We start from the raw sequence: 24,555 nt of genomic DNA, 5'->3' as shown, positions 1-24,555 counted from the left end.
AAAGAACGGGCACCAAGGTGGGAGACCGTAGGACCCAGGGTGAGAGGGGAAGGAGAGGAAGAGAAACAGCAGGGGCAGGGGACGTCGGAGTGGCAGACTGTGTGGACTTGTTTAAGGCCATTGTTAAGGACCTTGGTCTTTCCTCTCACCATGGCAGGAATAAATATTGTGATTGATGGGGGATGGCGGCCATGGACACAGAAATGGAGGCAATGGGTGCGCAGCTGTCGTCACCAACAATGAAGGTGACATCCTTGGGCCCATCATCAGACGATCCCTGTCAGCCCACTAATTTATGGAAAGGAAAGTATGGTGGATGAGTTATGCAACATGGGCTTTATATTTCAAATTTGTGATGGATACAGTGGACGTTCCGAGACATACTTCAAACATACCAGTGAAAAGCAGATTCAGCTTTTTCATGCAGTGATGGAAAAGGTGCACATGTGCACACACATGCACACACAAGGACAAGGGGGAGAAGGTGACTCTGGACAGGAGACCAGTGTTGGAGATCAGTGGATCCGCACACATTTTTCTAGTGAGTACAGATCCTTCAGCAGTTCAGGGCTAGAAGTCAAAATCTTGCACAACTACCACCTGCTCCGTGGTCTGGATCTAGTCAAGGACAAACAAAATGTTCTCTGGGCTTTTCTCCCCTCTGTCTTTGCCATGCTGCTCCCCACACCTGGCCAGTCCCTGAACCCTGACCTGCTCTCCCATCCACAACCCCTGCCAACAAAAAGCTCCCTTCGCTCCAGCAACACTTGGTCCTTGACATCCCCACCTTGGGCTTCTGCCCTCCCTGCACCCTTCTTAGAAGGCTCTTCCTCTAGACTCTGTGAGGTTGACCCACTTCAGGTCTTTGCTCAAAATCACCTCATGGCGACCCTCCGTGACCCCCCTACTTAGAATTACAACACCCCTCCCAGAACTCCCCATGCCATTGCTGTTTGGCTTTCTTGGTGGTGCCCATCAGCAGCTGCCAGACCACAAATATGCCTATTCTTGACCTCCCTCCACTAGAATAGAAGCACCATGAAGGCAGATAATTTTATTTTATTCTATTTTATTCACTGTGGGATCTGCATTGTCTAATGCACATAAGAGGCCCTCAGTAGACACTTGCTGAATTGGTGAACAAGTGAACAACTGGAAGGAGCCATATGCACGGACAGGTTTGCCTTCTTTTGTGCCATCACAGCATTTCTCTTTAGCAAAAAATCACAGAGACCTGTCCTATAGTCCCTTGAAATAGGGGAGAAGGGGCTTCTGCTCAGGACAATAAGATGGGCAGGCTTCCTGCATGCCACTCCGGAGAGGGGACACTTGGGGACCAGACACCGATTGTCGCTACCACACTGGGCTCTCTCACCCCATGGCCAGACAGCTAAATCTACCAATCTCCTTTATTTTCCATCAGTTTTACAACATTGTCCTTCTCTTCCATGGCCTCACCCTCCTCCAAGGCTCCAAAAATCCTCTGGAGTGTCCCGTGTCCTCCCTCCACAACACCTACCTGCCCAGGGGGCAATGCCTGTTTAGGCTTCCACACTCTTCCTCATTCTTCAGGCATCACCTCCTCCAGGAAGCCCTCCAAGGCCATTCCAATTAGGATTAGGTCCCCCTCCTCTGGGGTTCCAAAATACTCAGGACTCGCTTACCATCAGAGCCCAATCACACGCTGAACTGGTATCTCTGCCCTCTCAGAGGGCATGGTATTAAGCAACTTGAGAAAAATCACTTCAATATGTGGTCCTTTATGTTCCCTACAACCTCACACAATGCTTGGCACATATCAAGGGCATTCGTCCATTTAGGGAATGAATAGATAAATGAATGAATGTATGTATATGTGTTACTTCGGGCTTTTTTGATGAAGACAATACAATCACTCCATTCATGATTACTCCCTGCTCCCCTGGGTACGTTCAGCTTTAAGCAAAACAGTATGTTGAGAAAAGATGAAATGAAAGACTCAACAGAGAACATATCTGGGGGATCCCAGCATTCCTAACGTCCCCAAATTATTTGTTCACATAGTTAAATAATGTGTCGGATATGTTTGGAACGTCAAACTATCGGATGTCTTGAACAGACATTTTTCCAAAGAAGACCTCCAAATGGCCAACAGACACATGAAAAAGTGCTCAACATCGCTCGGCATCAGGGAAATCCAAATCAAAACCTCAATGAGATACCACCTCACACCAGTCAGAATGGCTAAAATTAACAAGTCAGGAAACGACAGATGTTGGCGGGGATGCGGAGAAAGGGGAACCCTCCTACACTGTTGGTGGGAATGCAAGCTGGTGCAGCCACTCTGGAAAACTGTATGGAGGTTCCTCAAAAAGTTGAAAATAGAGCTACCATATGATCCAGCAATTGCACTACTGGGTATTTACCCCAAAGAGACAAATGTAGGGATCTGAAGGGGCACCTGCACCCCAGTGTTTATAGCAGCAATGTCCACAATAGCCAAACTGTGGAAAGAGCCGAGATGTCCATCAACAGATGAATGGATAAAGAAGATGTGGTATATATATATACAATGGAATATTATGCAGCCATCAAAAGGAATGAGATCTTGCCATTTGCAACGACGTGGCTGGAACTGGAGGGTGTTATGCTGAGCGAAATAAGTCAATCAGAGAAAGACATGTATCATATGACCTCACTGATAAGAGGAATTCTTAATCTCAGGAAACAAACTGAGGGTTGCTGGAGTGGGGGGTGGGGTGGGAGGGATGGGGTGACTGGGTGATAGACACTGGGGAGGGTATGTGCTCTGGTGAGCGCTGTGAATTGTGCAAGACTGTTGAATCTCAGATCTGTACCTCTGAAACAAATAATGCAATATATGTTAAGAAAAAAAAAAGAAGAAGAAGATAGCAGGAGGGAAGAATGAAGGGGGCGGAAATCGGAGGGGGAGACGAACCATGAGAGACTATGGACTCTGAAAAACAGAGGGTTCTAGAGGGGAGGGGGTGGGGGGATGGGTTAGCCTGGTGATAGGTATTAAAGAGGGCACGTTGTGCATGGAGCACTGGGTGTTATGCACAAACAATGAATCATGGAACACTACATCTAAAACTAATGATGTATGGTGATTAACATAACAATAAAAAATTAAAAAAAAAAACTACTGGATGTCTTAAAGTGAGTGCCCTGTGGGTTGCTAGGCACACCGAAGTCATCATCCTCGTGGGTGAAATAAGGGAAAGGAACATCCAGCCGCCAGGATGGCCCATGAGGGTACATCCCAGGCTTCCCCACACAACAGGAGAGTGGGGAGGAGATTTGGCAATGACTGAGTGAACTCACTCCACATCTGCAAGGCTTCAGTGGAATTACTCCTGCCCCAGGGTGGAATCCAGTGCCAAACACTTCTCTCTGGCACGCCTCTTTGGGATTCCTGGGCCCCAGGGGACGGGAGGGCTGAAAAGCGGCATATTTAGAAAGAGGGAAGGTGATCTTGAGTCTCTATCTCCTGCAGAAAAGAATCACTGCTATTTCTTTTTTTTTTTTTTTTAAAGATTTTATTTATTTATTCATGAGAGAGAGAGAGAGGCAGAGGGAGAAGCAGACTTCCCACAGAGCAGGGAGCCCGATGCGGGACTCGATCCCAGGACTCCAGGATCATGACCTGAGCCGAAGGCAGACGCTTAACCATCTGAGCCACCCAGGCGCCCGAATCACTGCTATTTCTTACAGAGAATCTGAATAAGTTGGTACAAGGGAAATTTCCTCTTCTCTACAGGCAACTTTGCATTAGGAGGTTTTCTTATCACAGCAGGATCTATCATGTGTTTGTCTCGAATTCACTTGGTGTGTTTTTCCGCATGCAATTGAAAAAATAAAGAAAACTAATCTTTTGTGTCAGATATTTGCATACAAATGATATCTGGCACTTTTATAACATGAATCTTCAAGGTGCTCTGATGTGTATAATCTTATAATGGGGAAATACAGTTTTCTAATAACCAATTGCTTTCTTCACAGATGGATCTGTAAAGGAGATCACAAGGCAAATGCCTTTGCCATCACAAGGCAAAAAAAGAAAAGAAAAGAAAAAAATCCCACAACAACAAAAATAAACCAGCTCTGAAATTCTGACAGCTTCTTCCAATGAAAGGTAGTTAAATGGGTCTTTGAATTACCGGATCCTACACTGCGGTCTGATTGTCTTGCTGATTGTCTTGATGCTGCCCGTGGGCCTTCAAATCATCATGGAATAGATACATCAATCAGTCGATCTATTTTATAAAACTGATGCCCGAAGAAACTAGCCTGAAGTCGCGCTGGGGTTCAAACCCGGTTCTGCTGAACACAGAAGCCCTTTCTGGTGCCCCTGGCTTCCTCTGTTGAATGAAGGCGTGTTCTTGTAGCCACAGAAGGAAGATTTGGGAACGGAAAATGAACAAGAAGCGAGACCAATTCCTTCTTGAAATGAAGAGATACCCCAGGTCACATGATGACTTTCATGGGCCTATAAATACTTCTGCCTTCGTGGGCCCCTTCTTCCATAAAATGGTATTAAAATTTATATTATACAACTGAGTTTGTAAAAAAAGACCAATATAAGCCAAGTTGGATTTTTCTTCTGATTTTAAAAGAGTGTAAAAGATTTTTATGGGCTTTTAAAAGTATCATGGGGGGCGCCTGGGTGGCTCAGTTGGTTAAGCGACTGCCTTCGGCTCAGGTCATGATCCTGGAGTCCCGGGATCGAGTCCCGCATCGGGCTCCCTGCTCGGCAGGGAGTCTGCTTCTCCTTCTGACCCTCCCCCCTCTCATGCTCTCTGTCTCTCACTCTCTCTCTCTCAAATAAATAAATAAAATCTTTAAAAAAAAAAAAAAAAGTATCATGGGTCCCAGGCACCCCAGGCCACGTACCTACCGTGTCTAATAGACAAGGGGGCCCCGGCAGTGTCAAGTAAAGACGCCATCAACTAGAAAACCCGCACACAAAAAGGATATACTCAGCCCACAGGCCTACAGATTTGTGATGCTCACAACGCTTGCCAAGCACCATGGAAATAAATACCTAACAGTTCAATTACGATTATGTTTGGTTCCAGATACTAGAGACCCATCTAAGTGGCTCCCCACACAGGAATTTTGCATATGAAATAATTCCAGGCAAGGGCCGTCCAGGGTTGGCACAGCTGCCCATGCAGGGTCCACAGAGGAACCATGTCCCTCTACTTTCCTCTCTGGCATCCTTCCCACGTGTCTTTGCTCCTCGTGGAAGGAAAAGGACGTCACCTACAGGCATCCCACCTATATCCCAGGCAAGATCCAGAGGAAAGTGCCAAAGCTGAAGAATAAAAGGCTTTGTTTTACCGGGGAAAGGAAGCCTTCTGCAGGCCAGAATTGGGTTCTACGATGTTCCAGAGCATCTGGAAAGGTAAGTACTTTCAAGTGGAATCATTGCTTCCCTCACAGGAAATCAGGTTCATAAGGAAAAGGGTCAGTAAGGGAGAAAAATGGAGCCCAAGCAGGCAGGCAGCAATGGTGGCTCCCATGGCCCTAATTTCTATAGAACAAAACTCTCTAGTTCCGATGAATGACCAAATCTTTGAAAATACCACTCAGGTCAGGAAAGTTTGAGTGTAGCAGAAAACAGGGAGAGGTTTTAGGCTTCCACTAGAAGGAGAGAATCTGGGCCACTCTGCCCTCCGTCAGCCTCCTGGGCAAAATGAGGAGGTGATGTGAGGTCACGCTGTGTATTTGCTAACATGTCTGCCGCAACCACGTCCCCAGGCTGTATTCATTTTCATAAATCACTTATTTGCTGGTACAAGACACTGGCGGTGTCTTTCTAGGCCAGTAAAAATAGGTGTGTCATTCGCATCTACTTCTGCCTGGCTAAATCTTACCGACTTGCTAATTTTTACCTCAAGTGCTATTCCCTCTACAGGAATGTTGCTGGATGCAGCCCAGCAGGCAGAAAACACCTCTGGGTGCTCTCCTGACCTAAGCTACCCCAAACTCAGCTCAGCGGGGTCTCTCCCCCTGGACAGCAAGACACACGGAACCCTCGCTACTGAACGCGATTCTTGGGAATCAAAGCTCACGGTCAGGGTTGGTGAACTGAACTAGGAACAGGACTTGACAGAATATTCTGTTGTTCTGCGAGGGGAGGATTAGGGTAACCAACTGTCTGGTTTGCTTTCTTTCAGTGCTTCTCAAATGGGGGGATGCTCTCCCAGGGGACATGTGGCAACAACTGGAGATACTTTTGGTGGTGGGGTGATGTTACAGACATCTAGTGGATAGTGGTCAGGGATGCTGCTAAACACCAGGCTGGCACAGAACTGTCCCGCCCACAAGGGGGAATGACCCAGCCCCGAATATCCATAGTGCTGAAGCAGAGAAACCCTACTTTATTTGAATCTGCACAAAGTCTTGCGACATAGAAGCTGGAATCTGAGCAAGGCTAAGGGTCCTGTGAGGGGTCAAGGGACCCATAAGTGGCAGAGCAGGGACTAGAATCTGGGTGTGAAGCCAAAGCCCATGCTCTCGACTACCCAGTTTTGGATGCCTTCCCGTCTTCTCTGCGGGCAGAACACACATCTGCTTCTGCCTGCTTTGACTCCTGCATCCAGCACAGGGCTTGGCGATTCAGAAGTAGTATTTGTCCATTAGCAGTTCGATAATCTAGGAGCAGCCAGAAATGGGGCTTTTTTTAAGTTATATTTTTACTCCTATTCTTTTCTTTCTTCAGTCCTAGCACCTGTCTAACCACATGCCCAGTGTTTAATCTTAATCTCCCACAGTTTGAATTTTCACTTTTCCTTCTGCTGGTTGTGAAGACTTGATCTTTGCTTCTTGAAGCCTCACTTCCCTCATCTGTAAGAGGCAGATAGGCCTCTGTCCAGGCTTGTGGGGAGGATTAAACGAGATAATGTGTGAGTTCTGTGCCTGGCACAGTGGTGAACACACAAGAACACATTAGCTCTCCTTGTTCCAACCTCTAGTCTTCTGGCTGAAAAACTGGCTCAGATGGCAGGTGAAATGGAAGTTACTTCCATGTATCAGAGAGCATTTTAAGACTATTAGAGTAGGATTGGTTTTTTTTTTTTAAGAAGCTTTTTTTATTTTTATTTTTTGAGAGAGAGAGAAAGAGAGAGCGAGCAGGGGGGGAGGGGGAAAGGGAGAGAGAATCCCAACCAGACTCCCCGCTGAGCATGGAGCTCAACGTGGGGCTCGATCTCAGGACCCTGAGATCCTGACCTGAGCCGAAATCAAGAGTCAGATGCTCAACCAACTGAGCCACCCAGGGGCCCCAGGATTGTCTTTTTCCTTTTGTTTTAACTTTGTTGATTCTGGCACACCGTGAAAAATGTCGCTTAGGTTACGAAACAGGACACATATACACACCCCTAAAACAAAAGGTTTACATGTTATACTTGCTGTTACTAAATAGGATTCATTCTGATATTTTCTGTTTCAGTTTTTTTTTTTTAAATGCTGGCTGTAACACATTACATTTATTTTACCTGCAAGTTAAGAATACTATATATTGTATGATTCCATTTATATGAAAGTCTAAAACAGACAAAACTATAAGGGTGAGAAAGCAGATACGTCATTTCCCAGGGCCACAGGGGGAGCTGACAGCAAAGGGACTGGAGGGAAATTCTGGGGTGATGGGATGTTCTAGATCTTGATTGTGGTGGTGGTTATAGGACAGTGTAAATTTGTCAAAATTCATCAAACTGTCCAAATAAAAAGGGTGGATGTTATGTTAACTGGAGTGCTATAAACACTAATTGTTTCAGAGTATTGGGATAGTTAAATGCCAGTGTTCTATTCTACTTGATTTGAATTCCTTCACGTTCATATGACATATTACAGGAATACTCATATTAACTATCTAAGAAGCAGAGAACCATGCACCTTCGTTGGCCAGCCATCAAAATAGCCATTGTCATCAAAACAGATACTAGGGCCTTATTAGCTCACTCAGTAATCACAACTAACTCTGAGTTAGAAGTTGTTTCAGTGATTTTAGAGAGGAGAAGACCAAGGCATGTACAGGTAACAACACCTGTCCAGGTTTATGTAGCTAATAAACGGTAGAAGGTGAGATTCAATCCTAGGGTCATCTGTGACAATAATTCATGTTTGGTCTTTACCCAACACTTGTTATCTCCGGGTGATAGAGTTTAGGTGAGGAATGGTTGCCAGAAAGACCAAGACTTGATTAGAAGATTGGAACTTTCAGCCCCACCCCTGACCTCTGAGGAGGGGAGAGACTGAAAATGGGAGTCCAATCACCCATGGCCAATAATCTCATCAATCATACCTATGCAATGAGACCTACATAGAAACCCCTAAATAACAGTATTTGGAAAGGGATTGGTGACCATCCTGTGGTCCCGGGAGGATGATGTCCTCCATGCCCTTCCCTCATACCTTGCCCTATGCATCTCTTCTGTTGGGCTGCCCCTGAGTTGCATCCTTTATAATAAACTGGTAGTAGTAGATAACATGCCTTCCTGAGTGCTGTGTGCTGACCTAGCAAATTACTGAACCTGAAGAGATGTCCTGGCAATCCCCGATTCATAGTCAGTTGGTCAGAAATGCAGGCAGCAAGCTGACATGGGGACAGTCTTGTGGGACTGAGCCTTCCCGCTGTGGGGTCTTCATGAACTCTGGGGACTCAGAATTGAATTGTAAGACAACCTGCTGGTGCCAGAACTGGTTTCTGGTCTGGAAAAAAAAATCCACACATTTGGTATCACAAGTGTTGAGAGTGAAAACAAAGCAGACGCTCTGATCCCATGGCCCATGGTTTAACCCTCGGGGGAATGACCTCCCATATTGAGGCAAGTCTTTATTTTCTATTCCCCTCAAAGCACTCCCAGAGTCATTTGGCTTCAATGACTATCTGTCATTCTTAAATGTTGGATCCAATCTGCTGCTGCCTCTCGAAGAAATAGATCTTACATGTTTTGACAGATGTTAGATGTTCCATATCAAATAACACTCCAGCACCAAAGCAATATTGTATCAGTTTGATTTTCTATAAGAAGGCTGGTGAAGAACAACAAATACAAATTTTTTTCAACAAATTTAAGGGAAAGCAAAGACCAAGTTCCCAGCATTAGCGGTCTTTCCAGAAAACTGTGGTTTCATCACACTGGCTAGTTGACTAATAACATCTGGATAAAGGTATTTACTGAACTGTCATGTCTATGACAAAATTTCCCATGCTGCCATTGCTAAAGAAACTGAATTAAGGGATTAGAGCTTTAAAGTCTCAAAAATGGCTCAGGGGGGAAAAGGGAACAAAAATATTAAATAATTAGAAGAACAAGATTAAAAGAAGAAAGGTCCCTGTGTCCTACCCTGAGAAACATGGTGCCATTTCCCTGTGCATTTCAACTCTTGGTCTCTGTCCCCACTTGTAAGACTATTTTAGTAATAGCTAATAACCATAGTTAATACCGATGCAAACCCAATTTCATTTGGGGATTTATATGGAAGGTCTACTCTAGATTTTAGCTCACAGATGTTTATTTTTCCTTCTATCTTTGGACCTAGGAGGCATTAACCAGCACGGATTCTCTTTATATTGGCTTATATTAGTTTCCAATGTTTAAAAGCTGGGAAATTTCACAAATCCAGAGTTCCAGCCTTGAATTAAACAAAGACACAAAAACAAAAACCCTGATGATTTAGCAACTCTTGGCCTCACGTTTCTGCATGGCAACACTTGGCTGCCCCACTGAACCGGGGCTCCATTACTACCCAAACGTGGCCCAACCTCCCTTATTGGCATTACTTGTCTGGCCCCCACAGGCATGTGAATTTGGCCTTCAGTTTAAATATGACCATTACTAATTATCTTAGTAAAAAAAAACAAAAACAAAATCCAAAAAACTAATGCTGTCTCTTACTGCTGACAGATTGTTCGATGAAATAGTGACAAGCCCACTTGTAATTCTCACTGGCATACTCTGGAAAGGCAGCCAATACCGTCCCATTGCGCAGCAAGGAACACCAAGGCCAAGCAGAACAATATAATTAATTGCTCCCCAGTGTACCAGAAACAATGCCTGTTTTAGAATTCTGACCAGCTTCATTCAAGGCAATCCCTACTCACCGGTTGTGAGAATTTAAATAATTCTGCTACCTCTCAGCTTCCTCTGCATCTCAGCTTCCTCTTCCTAAAATAATACCACTCATGTGTAGGTGAGGGTCAGACAAGGTAGTTTATTAAAAATCTCTGGAAAATAGCAATTTCTCATTCAGTATTACTCCCTTTTTCTCTCTTCTACAACATGGAGGTGACGGTTGTCTCATAAATAAGGCCAGAAGCATCTTTCATTTTAAACACAGTCTCTCATTTCATGCCATCTTGGAGGAGAGGCACTTGATTTGGGAAGAACTCCAAAGTTTAAGTATTTTTACAATTTTCAAAGAATTTTGGCGCCTATGACTTCTGGGGTCTTAACCACATGGGCAGGCAGGAGAACACCTGCTGTTATTTTGTAGTTGGGGATATTGGGTCAAGAGTCTGCATTTCAGCTATCTCTGGAACTTTTCTAGTTTGTACTCTCTTTTGTAGTAGCCTGCAAGGCATTTTAAAAAATAACTTTTATTATTATCCCAACATCATTGAGAGAAGAATCCAAGAATCCTTAGAGAGGTTAAGTGCATGGAGCAGAGTAACACAACTACTCGGTAGCTAAGAGGCACCCAGATGGAGATTCTTTCCTCACACCCATCAGTTCCTAAAATGGGGTCCTCACAACCCCAATCCTAAAGGATGCCCCAGGGAAAAGAGCTCTCCTAAATTTCAGAAACTACTGTACTATCTATAATAAAATTTAAATTAGTAAAGACAACAAAGAGGGTGATATAGGAGGACGTTCATTTTAAGCTACACATTTCATACTTGCAACACCCTCATTGGAAACCTACATTCCAGAATTTATGAGCTGGGATCTGCAAAAAGAAGAAAAAAAAACAAAAAAATACTCATCAAATCCCTCACTCCAAAAGCAGCTTCTGCTGTCTTTATGTCTGGTTAAGACCAGAAGTTTTGTGCATTAGCATAATGGATGTCAGAAGTGGTTTTTCGGGCACCTGGGTGGCTCAGTCAGTTAAGCGGCTGCCTTCGGCTCAGGTCATGATCCCAGGGTCCTGGGATCAAGCGGCATCAGGCTCCCTGCAGAGCATGTCTGCTTCTCCCTCTCCCTCTGCCTGCTTCTCTGCCTGCTTGTGTTCTCTATCTCTCTGTCAAATAAATAAATAAATAAATCTAAAAAAAATTAAAAAAAAAAAGAAAAAAAAAAGAAAAAAAAAAGTGGTTTTTCTTGCTGAATAAAGGGGTGTCTAAGAATCCATGGAATCGCTAGAAAAGCTGTAGACATTCTGATCCCTTTCAGGATTAGGCAGTAAGACTCCTGCAGACCCAGGAACCTTCACCTGGCAAAATGGTGCCCTTGCAGGCTTAGGATTCCCAACAGGTCCTCCTTTCGATTGATAGCTGGGAGACTCTCCCACCTCCCACTAGAAACTTAGCTCAATCTTGCTGCTAGAATATGGTCTCATCCACCTCAGTGAAATCTTTACCACAATCAGAGCATCTTAAAGTACAGGGAGCTCACCCCTCGGGCCATATCACTGTTTCTGTACCTGATGGCTAGTTACTATTAGCAAATGTTTGAAAATTTGGCGCAACTACATTGTAAATTGCTCTCCAATGGCCATGTGTGAGAGCGAGGAGACCTGCCTTCACCTACCTTTAGTCACTGAAAGCTGCTAATTCAGTACCAACAACAACCTGACAAACAGGTGTAAGTCCAGTTGCGACAAAAATTCTGCATCCGATCACCTATTCTAGACTATTACATTACGTTTACTCAATGTCCGGCTTCAAGAAGTTCACAAAGTAAAAAAAACTAGTCTGACTCTACATTTACCAAAAATTCACTTAAGGACAAAACTGCCCTCCTCCCCGCCCTCCCCCGCCCCAGGAACCTGCATTGGCATCTCCTGGAATGCACTTGAGGAAATCCTGGTCAAGCCCTGTCTGACCCCTTCACTGTTAACTGACATTTCCCCCAGGCAACGAAAGGACCAGAATTAGATATTGGGCTTTTATAACTTCAGAGCCCGTTCTTCCTATTGTTCTCTGCTCTTTTCTTCCTTCTCCAAGTAAATCACAGGATCATCAGAAACCCTATTGAAACCTTTCTAGGACTGCACTGTGATCTTTATCTTCAAAGCCATCCTGCTAGGCCTCTGGCTCACGATTTGCATGACAGCTAAAGGAAAGTAAATTTGGGGGCTGGCTTCCTTTGATAACCAAATGATTCTCTTTCTTTGTTATGAAGGTACAAGTTTAAAAGGAATTCAGTGATGAGGAAAATAATTCTACAGTATTTAGCGAGGTGCAGTCACTGTGACTGGCTTGGGGCATTCGCTCAAAATAGGAACTGTGCCCCGTGTCTTCAACAGAGGTCAATTATCAAATGACTGGACTGGAAGCTTAAAAGGTGAGCACCAGTTCTGGGTGGGAGCCTCGTGTGGAAGCAGGAGAGAGGCCCAGAAAGACATCCGAACATAATCCGCTGTCCTGCTCACCTCGCCCTTCCTTCGAGGAGCACCTTCTGCACAGGACTGGCCACAGAATCTGTGAGACCAACAAAAATGCAGAGCTCCTTGTGCAAAAAGCAGAAGTGCCAGTTAAGGAATATGAAATGTCATGAAATGCCAAGCTCTCCCCTACTCATCACCATGTTTCTCACTTGCTATTAGGTCATCGTAGGAAAAATGAAAACTCTAAGTTATTAGCATGAGTTTTACTGGTCATCTTTATATTGTGCAGTGTCCGACTTAATCCCTTGCTAAAGTACTTCTGCTTTTTATCAGAGCAAGTTCCCAAAACCCAGCTTCCCAAAAAGGGCATCACAGAAGTGAATTTAGTGTGATCTAATGTGGAAATTGAACAGCCTCTAGCCAGCAGTTCCCAAGGGCCCAATACATGTTGAGTACCACTGCCTCCTGCAAAAACTCAGTATACGCACAGCACCCCTGTGAGTTCATTGCGGCACCCCAGGGCACCTTAGCACACAGTCTGGGAAACCCAAGTGTAGAAGTAGAGTGTCGAAACTGGAGTTACACTGTCCTGGAGGCAAGTTGCTTCGAGTCTCAGTGCTGTAGGTTCTACTTCATAAAATGGGGGACAGGAGGTCACCTCACAGGGATGATGTAAGGATTATGTTCAGCACACACGAGTTCCAGAAATGTTAGAGCTTCCCAGCATGGACCTCTCTATAAGAGAGAGACTACTCATCCGAGGTAGAACCCATATGACGTATACCGTGATTTAATGATGCATCTGTTGTGGACTCACTTTCCATTTCTTTATAAAATGAATATTTATTGAGCACCCACTAAATTCACTGGGTATTTTGTTTAGTACCGGGAGTACAAAGCTAAGCCAAACAGATATAACACCTGCTCTTAAGGAGCTTGAGAAGCATGGAAAAGGCAGACAATCCAATAACCACAGGAAAATGTCATTCTAAACAGTAATGTGCGCTATGCATGAACGCTTCATAAAAACTTAGGACCGGTGACTTTGTCTGGTCTGGGGGTCTCAGGAAGGAACTCCGACAACCTGGTGTATAAGTTGAAGTCTCAAGGGTCAGTTTGGCAAGAGTGGAGGAAGGTAAGATTTTTCTAAGCCAGTGGAACTGTAGAAACAATGACCTCTGCCATGGGGGAGGGCTGAGCACTCCCGTGCACGGAGAACATTCATTTCACAGGTAACACCGAAGATGGGAGACATGTGCAGTAGCAAGGATCTTAGCCATCAGCCAGGGGATAGCCGGGCTCATACAGAGCAGGACCCAACAAGCCTTTCCATACAGCCCTGTCACAACCACTCAGCTCTACAGATGTCCCATAAAAGCAGCCAGAGATAACACATAAACCAATAGGCATGGCCCTGTGCCAATAAAACTTTATTTACAAAAGCAGTTAGTAGGGGCGCCTGGGTGGCTCAGTCGGTTAAGCGTCTGCCTTTGGCTCAGGTCATGATACCAGGGTCCTGGGATCTGGGATCAAGCCCTATGTCGGGCTCTCTGCTTAGCAGGGAGTCTGCTTCTCCCTCTCCCCACCCCTGCTCATGCCCTCTCCAAATAAATAAAATCTTAAAAAAAAAAAAAGGGCAGGATGTAGGTCGACTTTGGCCAGTTTGCAGACCCTTTCTAAAAGAGGGCTTCCATGTGCGCCACATTGTTTGGGCCTAGAAAGGGTAACTACCTACTGAAAAGACAAATGATTAAAACTGGTTCTTTGCCTCTTAGGGTTTCCAATGTAAACAAGCAAATAAACACAACATGTAAACAATACAGAGACCCAGAACGGAGCCGTCACGGTCTGCCAAAGCTCAGACGAAAAACACTGATCTTTACCCATCTTCAACATCTTCAGTTCGCTCAAGCAGCTCCTGCTTTTCAGCAGAGGGAAATGCAACAGTACCAAAGGCTAAAGAAAAGCAAGTTGCAGTTGCAGTAAGGTTGGAAGAAACCTGGGGCAGGAGGAGGGGTGGGAGGCCGGCTGGCTAGTGGCTCAGCCCTGAGTCGTCAACAATAGCAACTGGACTCTGGCCCCTTCCTCACCCTGCTCATCTTCTCCAGTCTGTGCTTTGCTTTCACAGGTAGCTCTTGGGGGGCGGTTTCCTATTAAAAAAGAACAGTGTGGGAAGACCTTGCACTTCAGGCATCTTAGAGAAACAAAGAAGGTCAAACCAAGTCTCCTTATTAGTTGTTATAGCAACAAAGAAAATATCCCCAAGGCACTGAAAAGGCCATGTGGGAGCCCACTTCCAGAGCCACAATCACAACACATCTCCCCATCCTGTGGGTAGCCCACATGCAGAATCACATTTGTACCTCTGTGCCCGAATTCCCACATCTGCTGGCATCCCAGCTCTTCCTGCTGACTTGCTGGCCATGTCCTAGTTAAGAACACCTTAATGACTGCCTCTAGGGGCCAAATCTCACCATTTCTATCTCCTCAAGGTTTAAGACGGGATTTTATACCACCTGCCCTAGAATTACCTAGAGACACTGATTGGAAATGTAGAACCAAGGGCTCCCCAGTATCTTTTGCCAACATTTGAGAACTACAAGCTCAGAGAGTAGAATGCGGGTGGCTCCATCTTATTCAGCACAGCTGTAGGCAAATGATTATCACAAGGTCCTGCCTTGGCTGAATCGAATTATCACAGATTGAGCCAATGGGCTTACTCTGAAATCAGCCAACTGTTGACTTTCTTCAGAAGATGGGCAGCCTTACCTCCAATATTTAACCCAAAGAACTTAAAACCTCAATGTGAATGGAAAATATTGAGTTTGCTGTCTTAATGGGAATCTGAGAATGGATGTAGCTTTTTCCTGGGACTAGAGGGAAGAAGATTTTGTTAACACAGGTGACCCTTGAGCAACACAAGGGTAAGGCACACTGAATCCTGCTCAGTTGAAAACCTGACAATAACTTGATTCCCCTTAACTTAAAAACCTTAACTACCAACAGCCTACTGTTGACTAGGAGTTGGATTTCCAATAACGCAGTTGATTAACACATGTTTTGCATGTTGTATGTATTATATATTATAGTCTTATAATAAAGTAAGCTGGAGAAAAGAAAATGTTAAGAAAATTATTATGAGAAAATACATTTACAGTACTGTATTTATGGAAAAAAATCCACATATAAGTGGACCCACACAGTTCCTGGAAACTCCCACACACAGCCTGGCACACCCAGGGATGATACTGAATAAATACTTGGGAAATGAATGAATGACTTTCAGAAACCCAAATAGTCTCACCCTAGAAAGCATTTTAATAACTACTACATTAATCGGCCTCAAACTGAGTAAAAGATCTTTATATCACTGGCCCTGTATGCAAAGGGGACACACAGAACATATACTTTATTCACCAATCCCCCATCCCACCTCCCACCAAAAAAATTGTTGCTTTTCTTAGTATATAATTAAAGCAGAAACAACAACTATGTCAAAGAAGAATTCTGTAGCTTAACCTCCAGATTCAGCTCATTTCCAATGTTGGCATGGGTGCTTTAGAATATAGTTTGAATCATGTACAAATCCACATGGCTTTGAAAACCTCCCCCTTTTCTTACATTACATGGTCATCACCTGGGTTGGAGATTAGAAAAAGACAAAGAAAAATCAGTTCAAGTCCCTATTCTCTTTATTTAAGCTCCAGGATTAAGGTGTTTAAATTTTTCATGGTTTCGATCCCAAACCTGAAACCAATAAAAGGGAGTATTTGAGGTTCTTATAATTTAGAGTAGGGGTTGGCAACTACAGGGTGGGTGAATCCAGCCTGCCACTTGCTTTTGTAAATAAAATTCTACTGGCACACAGCCATGCCTATCGGCTCATGTATTATCTATGGTTGCTTTTGCACAGCAGAAACAGAGACCATATGCCTAAAATATTTAGATTCTCACCCGTTAAAGAAAAGTGTGCTGCTTTCTAAGGCAGCACGTGTTAGGGCTCGATATAGTAGGCTCAGGAATCAGACTGCCTGGGTTCAAATGTGAGTCTGCCCTTTAGTAGCTGTTAAAGTAATTAAACAAGGATGGGGTGGGGCTAAGGCGCCAGTAGGCTCCATAAGCCAACCAAAACGCAAGCCAGAGTCAATGCATGGGAATCCTAGAAAATGAAACTCAAGCACAACCAATCACGAGCCTTTCTCAAATAAAGCAACCACTTAAACTAGAGTCAATCAAATGATTTCTTTGCTTTGCTTCCTCATCTTCTCTATAAAAACCTCTCCCTGGCTCCTGTCTGGGATCCTGTCCCCGGAGCACCCCTAGCCACCTTTGGTTTGGCGCTGCCCAATTCAAATGACTATTGCTCAAATAAACTTGAAAATGTTAATGTGTCACCGTTTACCTTTCAACAAAGCTAAGAGATCTTGGGCATATTATTTAGATTATTAAGGCTCCTTAAAGCTCAGTTTCCCCATCTGTAAAATGGAACCAAGAATTCTACTTACCTCGTGGACCCATTGTGGAGATTAAGTAATACAGGTAAAGCACTTAGAATGGTGCTTGACAATAAATAAAAACCATTAGGAAACCAAGTAGGACTCTAATTCTTTTTTGGTCGAATGTTTCTTTTTTAAAAAATCCTAAAGGAGCTTCTGATGTGTAGTTTACTACATTCAGCGACATTTTTTTACACGCTCATTAAGCTTCAGACTTGCTTCAGCAATTTTGACTTCATTAAAATGATAATTATTTCTTTAATTCCATTTCCTTTATCTCCTTCTTCAACATCAGCCCCCATGTTGGCAGCCAAGGCCCCGGGAACCAGGGAGAACCTCTTATGAGACAGTTTTAGAAGAGAAAGAAAATAAAAACAAGAGCCAGCTAGAGTTAGGAATAATAAATGGTGAAGAAATAGTCAAATGTTTGTGGCGAACCAGATTTTTTAAAAGATGAATCTGAATACACCTGGGAGAGGAGGATGAGCTAACATAATGTGGAAAGTAGTTACACAGAACACAGAGAACACAAAAGCATTCCAGCAAAGCCATTAGCACTGTGTCATGTCTGTGTCCCTAATCCTCTAATTCTTAGCTGAATTTAATCTTCCTTCCCCCTCCCCCCCGATTTTTTTCCACCTCCAAGACAAACACAGCCTAACCAACAGTGTCCTTGGAAACCCAAACTAACTCAGATCCAATGGGGGATTTTCTCTAGGCAGATCTGGATTTTAGCAGGTCCTTTGGGGTTTCATCGGTCAATCTCCATTTCGAGAAATTATGCACTTTTGGGAAGGAGCACAAATGAAAATGAACCTTTTTTATGGCCCTGAGTAAAACTCACTTTTTTCCTAGAAAATACAGGAAAGATTTTTCTGGGGAAAACTAATTTTAGAAGGGCCTAGCTCAGTGTCTGGCACTGAGAAAGTACACAATCAATATTAACTTGCCTCCCCTTATGGGAAGAATTCTTTCGCCAGGATAAGAGTTTATTCATCTATCCATTCAATTATCACGTATTTTTCAAGCATGAGCTACGTGTAAGGCACAGGTCTAGAGCCTGGGAAATAGGACAGCCAGATTTAGGAAAGAAAAATACAGAGCATGCCATCAAATTTCAATCTGAGATATACAACAAATAATTTTTAGTATATCTATATCTCATGCAATATTTGGGATATATTTACACTAAAAACTTAAATCATCGTATATCAAATTTAACCAGATGCCCTATACTGTATCCGGGAATACTATTGACAAGAGGGTAGTGACCGAGACACACACCATCTCTCCTTCCCATGCAGCCATAACCATTCTAGCTTCAGGACCTCCCAAGATGGAATTCCCATCTGGCAGATCCCAGTCGGAAAGCCTGGGGCATAGACTGACCACCTCTTCAGAGGCACATGACCACTGGGGACCCATTTGGCGGTTGTCACTCTGTATTATAATTGCAACTTTATTTCCCTGTCATACTCCTCTGCACTTAAGGTGACAGGGCCTTCGTCTCTTTAGCCCTCTATCCCTGGATTCTATTGAGCACAGTGTTCGGAACTAGAAAAAAATGCTCCATCCAGACCAGCTGAATGAGTAAGTGGGCGAATGTATAAATGGTCGCACTAAATCAAGGGCAATGCCAGACCGCTCATGGCTCCTAAGGAAGATAGTCACATACCTTCATAAATACCGAAGATAGAAGAGAAAACCAGATCACCAGAATCCAAAGAACATAGGGGTGAAGAATGCTCTTTTATTTTAAAATGTTTTACGAAGGGACTCCAAACAAAACAAAGGCTTTAAAAAAAAAGGAAGGTAGGGGGTAGGAGGAAGATGGTGTGAGAGCAAAACTGTAACCCTGAAAAGAAGACTAAAGGGTCCTTGAAAGTTATTTCTTAACCTAATAGGTAAGAGCCAGTCAAAGCACTGATTTAACTAATTGGTAACGTAATAAAAAATAATTTCCCGTAGTTAACCAGAACCATAATAGTAACAACTGAGGAATACGGTATCAACGAATAACAAATAATGAAGAACCATTTTATTATCAGTACTGACTGTCGTACAATTGAAACACTCAGAAGGAAAATCACAAGAATCCACAAAAGGATAGATTCAGAGAAGTGCAAGGGACATGGTATCTACAATAGAAAATCATTCTGTGGCATCGACTCCTTTCTGTCCAGCTGTAAAAGAGGGAACAAAAAGTCGATATCTATAGAGCATGTTTCAATCACGCTAAGATTTTTTTAAAAAAAGAAAAAAGAAAGAAAAAGACAAATATTGCATTGCAGTTTCCCAATGACCAACACAATTAGCCAGGACTTTCCGCCTCTTTCCATCGTGGCTCCCCTCACTGTCATCCTGTGGCCTCCTGGTGGATCTGCGGCGGCCAACACATCACAAGTGTGTCACACAACGATTCTCGATTCTCGGCAGCTCCTGTCAGTGCTCCGATCGGTAGGCAGGAAAAGTCTCTGTCCGATGAAGCTTCAGAGGGCTGGTGACATCTTTTCCGAAAAGAATTTAAAACCGGCGGTTATATTTCAAGAAAGCACGCGATCAAATTAGCTAGCAACAGGTTTCTATAGCAGAGAAATAAGTAACATACAACATCAGATTTTTTTTCCGAGGGCGCTCAAATAAGAGTCAGGAGAGACTACATGATTAACATCTCATTTGCACGTGGTCTTTGTACTGAGCTATGATCAGACTACTAGCGGTTACTTTCCTCCTTAATTTTTTATCTTCATCAACTCCTTGTTCAGGATATTGAAGGGAAATGAGAAGGAATCATAGGACTATGAAAACTTTTGTCTAGGACACTCTTTGGAAACCGGACTAGAAATAAGGCAATACTGGGATGCCTGGGTAGCTCATATGGTTGGGTGTCTGCCTTCGGCTCAGGTCATGATCCCAGACTCCTGGGATCGAGCCCCACGTTGGGCTTCCTGCTCGGCGGGGAGCCTGCTTCTCCCTCCCTGCTTGTGCTCACATTCTCTCTCTGACAAATAAATAAATAAGTAAAATCTTAAAAAAAATTATATGCCAATATTATATTTATACTTAGGAAATTTTGTTGTAAGGACTCCTTAGGCTTTATCAATTTCAGGCTTGGACTCCAAACCAAGACAAGTGAAGAAGTCAGGAAGGCAACACAGAGGGCCCATGTTAGCAGCCTCTGTGAGATAAGACAGGGGTTGGCAAACTTCATCTATAAAGGGTCAGATACTAAGTATCTTAGATTTTGCAGACCATACGGTCTCACTGCAACCACTCAACTCTGCTGCCCGCAGCATAAAAGCAACCACAGTGCATACATGACGAATGGGCATGGATGCTCCAGCAAAACTTTGTTCACAAAAACAAGACAGTGGACTGTCTTTGGCCGGCAGTCCCTGGTTGGCCGATCCCGTAAACAGAGTGCTTGATTTTATACAAACAAGAGGTTTTACTGCCACCTGCTGGCAGTAGTATTTAAACTCATTAACACTGTTTCTCTGTGTTACAGTGTGTGGGTATGAATATGTGTGCAGTGGAAAGAAAATACAATCTGTGTTCAAAATGGTTAGGAGGTTGGGTTTGAGCCCCGTGTTGGGTGTAGAGATTACTTAATGAGTTTGAGGACTTCAGGTAAATACCCCATACATCTTTATTACAGTTTGATAAAAGTTCCCACAGGAAGCAGACAAGTGTGCAAACGGCATGGATGCAAAACCCAAATCTTCGGTCAAGAACAAAGCCCTTCCTGAACTTTCATTTATCACTGATTAGACTGTGAAAGTATGTGAGAAAAGTGACTGATAGTATTCACTTGGGGTCACATCAGAATGGAAGCCCCTGCAGCCTCGATCATCATGCTGGCTAACAGAATCTTTCTGGTTTGGTTTCAGTGCTATTTTTAGCTTAAAGCCAGGAAATGGATAGAATCACCTGCCCCATATTTTTGCAGGTCACACAAAGGTCATGAGCTGGGACCAGCCCGTAGACCCTATCTCGGCCCAGACTTCTTCTCCGGCCTGCACAGGTCATAAAGCATTTGGAATTGATGGTCAATAGTTAACTTCAAACTTCCATAAAGGTGTCTATTTCCCTGTTCTCTTGTCCCTTCTTCTGCCCCAGGGTTCCTGGGATTCACCAGGGACCCCACCACGCCCATCCGTGCCCTGTCTCACTGTTTGCACATCCTCCCTGATCCTGATAGACATGAGAGCTTGAGACTTTCATTTATTTGTAACCCTTTCACATTTGCTCAGATCTTAATCTATTCTCTCTTAACTGATGCACACACCACATATGTGACTGTGTTAGAATTAATATTGAAAAACCAGTGTTGATGTCTCTGAAGTAGCCACTTGCTTCTAGGGATCTACCATCGTTAAAATAAACACGAAAATTGCATGAGCTGGAACCAATCCTCTGGAAGAGCTCTTTCCTTTCTATGGTATGTGCCTTTGAGACACCCATGGTGGCAGAATTTCTTCTCACGGGTACGAACATACGATAAAAGAAAGGAGTTTTAACGCTAGTCCCTCCACCCACTAGCCATGTGATCTTGAGCAGGTACTTGACCTCCAAGGGTCTCAGGTTCTGCCTTCATGGAAATGGAGAACACAGTCCTGCTTTTTCCAACTCCAAGTGTTGTCAGGAGAACCATATACGGCAACGTGAAGGATATCAGGAAGATGGTGACACAAACATCTGGTGCCAATCTCTGATTTCCTAAAATTATCTAAAGTCAAATCTGATAAATGATACCTATTTTCTTCTTATTTATAAACAAGGGACACTGTCTTCCAAGGCAATTCCATTAGAAGGATTCTGGAACTATTAAGCAATGGAGCACCTTTGAAGTAAAAGAAAGATTCCTAAGAGGATAACTTTGAAAGGAAGTGACAGAGTTTAAGAAGGGCCCCCACTGAAGAGGGACACACCTGCTGTCTCCTACCACCCCCAAGCAGGTCTTTAAGAAAGGCTATCTTCATAAAAGATACTCATTCAGTATGTTTTGTCTGCCTTGTGAGGAACAAATCTAGCACTTCACTAGTGGTCTGTTCATGTTTATTTACATTAAAAAAGGAGAGAACAGGTTTCATGTGCAAATAAATTTGCAGAGCTCTAGTTTAAACAAAATTAAACAGATTCTTTATGGCAGGACATCTCGAAACCTTGAAAACAGTGATTGGCATTCTCAAACTCCAAAAGGAGAATTTAACGTAACATGGAGCATTTCCCCCAAACTTACTGGACTACAGTACTGTTTTGGGAAAGAGCCATATCTACTGGGGCTAATACTCCACGGAACACACTTGGGAACCCACCGCTCTGTGGTTATTTTAGGTGATGCATTCCTGAAAGAATCCTGTGAATACAGTGTTCAACTTGATAACGCTTCTCTTTCATGAATTTCCTCCAGGATTCGTGATAAACCTCTTTCACGTGTTGATTTTGTATATGCTCAACCCTCAAAGGCATTTCGATATGAAAACTGGAAATGGGGCAGGAGAGGCAATGATGGTGGATTAAATCTGTCTTCACCCACCAGGCTGTGTCAAAGCCAGCCCCTCTTGCCCACCACCGACAGGAATAATAAGAGAATAATTCCAAAACCAACCAGGAGGTGGCTCTGTAGGACTGAATTTGGAGAGGAATTGAACTGTTCTCCAACCAGATGGACCAATGTCCCTGTAAGGGTCTATATGTTTTCCAAGATTAGCTTCCAGATCTGTCATCTGGAAAAGTCATCCTGAAATACCCCCCCAGGCAAATGAGCTGGCCAGAGGAGTCACAACTCACAAACACCATCAAACAAGAAGACATCATGGGCCATGTAACCTCAATGTATGGCACACACAGGCAATGATGTCATTCATTTTCTTCCAGTTTCAACTTTATTCTGGGGGTGGGGGGAGGGGAAGGAGGAAGACAGGTAGCATATGCAGATCAACACACGAACTGATCCTATTTGTCATGTAAGTGACCACCTCTAATAAACAAGATAATTTTAGGTAGTCTGAGAACTTTTTTTTTTCTTAAGGTAACAAATTACTGGTAAATTGAGTCCCATACAACACATAGACCACATATTGGCCCTGTATCTCAATGAATACTGGTGACTCAAAAGTGATCCACAAGATAAAACAAATGTAGACAAATCAACGCAGAACATGTAGGTGAAGAAATCTCTCCGTAAACATTGGTACAAATCAAATATAAAAATTAAACACATTCACCGACACGGGGAACAAAAGTATGTAGAAGCAAATAATCTGATGGAGTAACTGGTACCAAAACATAAAGCAAAAAATAACTCTGAAACAATTATCATGCCATTTTCATGCATACAGATACTCTAAGATATTAGAGTATTCAGCAAGTATTATCCGTGTGCCAAACAGGGAAAAACTGTAAGAACTCAAACGGAAATTCATGTTCAATGAAGATCATAATGTGACAAAGAGCAACCAAGAGAAGCTTCAATTATCACCTTCAAAACCTAGAACACAATCATCTTCAAAACCCTATAGATTATCAATACAAAGCTTGAGAATCCATCAGCTCTGCAGGAAATCTGTGGTATTCATTCTCATTGTGGTGGCCATTAATCTCACTAGAAATTAAGAAATCACTATCCTTGAATTACTGTTCCGGGACTCCTATGTCTGTGATCATTTGAAAAATCTATACCAAGAAACCTGAACCTGATTTTACAGTAATCTCTCATTATTTTTGAGTGATAGATTGTAGGGATAATTAATAATAAAAACAATAAAGGGAATAAACCCAAGTTTAATTCTGATGAGTTGATTTGTGACATGCTAGCGTTGATAAAAGGAAATAATGGCCAACCCTCCAGCTCCCAGCAATGTGTGTGTGTCCCGTGCTGCTGCTGAGCCCATGCGATCCTAGGCTCAGTCCTCTGTGTACATAGAGGCCCTGGCTTGTCAGTGCTTAGAATTTCCCACCCAGAAGTCCACCGTGGTCATTAGCAGTGGTTTTTTTTATACAGGTTGGGTCCAAATTAGAATTAATCTTTGTTTCTACTTTCCATAGTTTAGTAACATGCAAAGTAATAATTATATATTTTGAGATGAGAGATGTATTGGTCCTTAATCGCCCGCTTATGACCAGAGTACAGATTTCAATAGTTTTTCAAAGCTTCTGTGACCTTAAAGGTGAATTACAAAATATCCTTTTTTAAAAACCATTTTCAAATCATTGTCAAGTTCTGCTAAGGTAACCGTGTTAATCTGCATTATTTTTGTAATATATGTCAGCGATGATACAAAAAAAAAAAAAAGGAAATAATGGGAACTTCTCAAAGAATGCGAATTTCTTTCTTTGCTGTTATGCTGTGTATAGCTCTTCTCTACTTCTAGAGCTACCATTATTACTCCTATTACTTTGGAATTAGTGGATTACTGGTCTTTGACAATCATCCCAGACCTGTGAGCTGTGTATGGCCTTCCACCCTTAATAGGGGCTTTTTGCGTGCAGGTGAATT

At 43.2% G+C, this 24,555-nt stretch overlaps 1 protein-coding gene across 1 annotated transcript in view; it reads right to left on the bottom strand.

Annotated features, from left to right (window-relative positions):
• Positions 1 to 19,429: 19,429 nt before the first annotated feature.
• DOK5 (docking protein 5) overlaps positions 19,430 to 24,555 on the bottom strand; it is a 152,286-nt gene continuing 147,160 nt past the window's right edge. The window contains exon 8 of the mRNA XM_021677816.2: positions 19,430 to 19,561. Within this exon, the coding sequence (XP_021533491.1) occupies positions 19,497 to 19,561 (65 nt within the window). The 3' untranslated portion in view covers positions 19,430 to 19,496. The remainder of the gene's footprint in view (positions 19,562 to 24,555) is intronic.

This window comes from Neomonachus schauinslandi, chromosome 10 (assembly GCF_002201575.2).
Source record: "Neomonachus schauinslandi chromosome 10, ASM220157v2, whole genome shotgun sequence".
NCBI classification, from domain to species: domain Eukaryota; kingdom Metazoa; phylum Chordata; class Mammalia; order Carnivora; family Phocidae; genus Neomonachus; species Neomonachus schauinslandi.
This window is presented reverse-complemented; position numbering and strand designations above follow the sequence as displayed.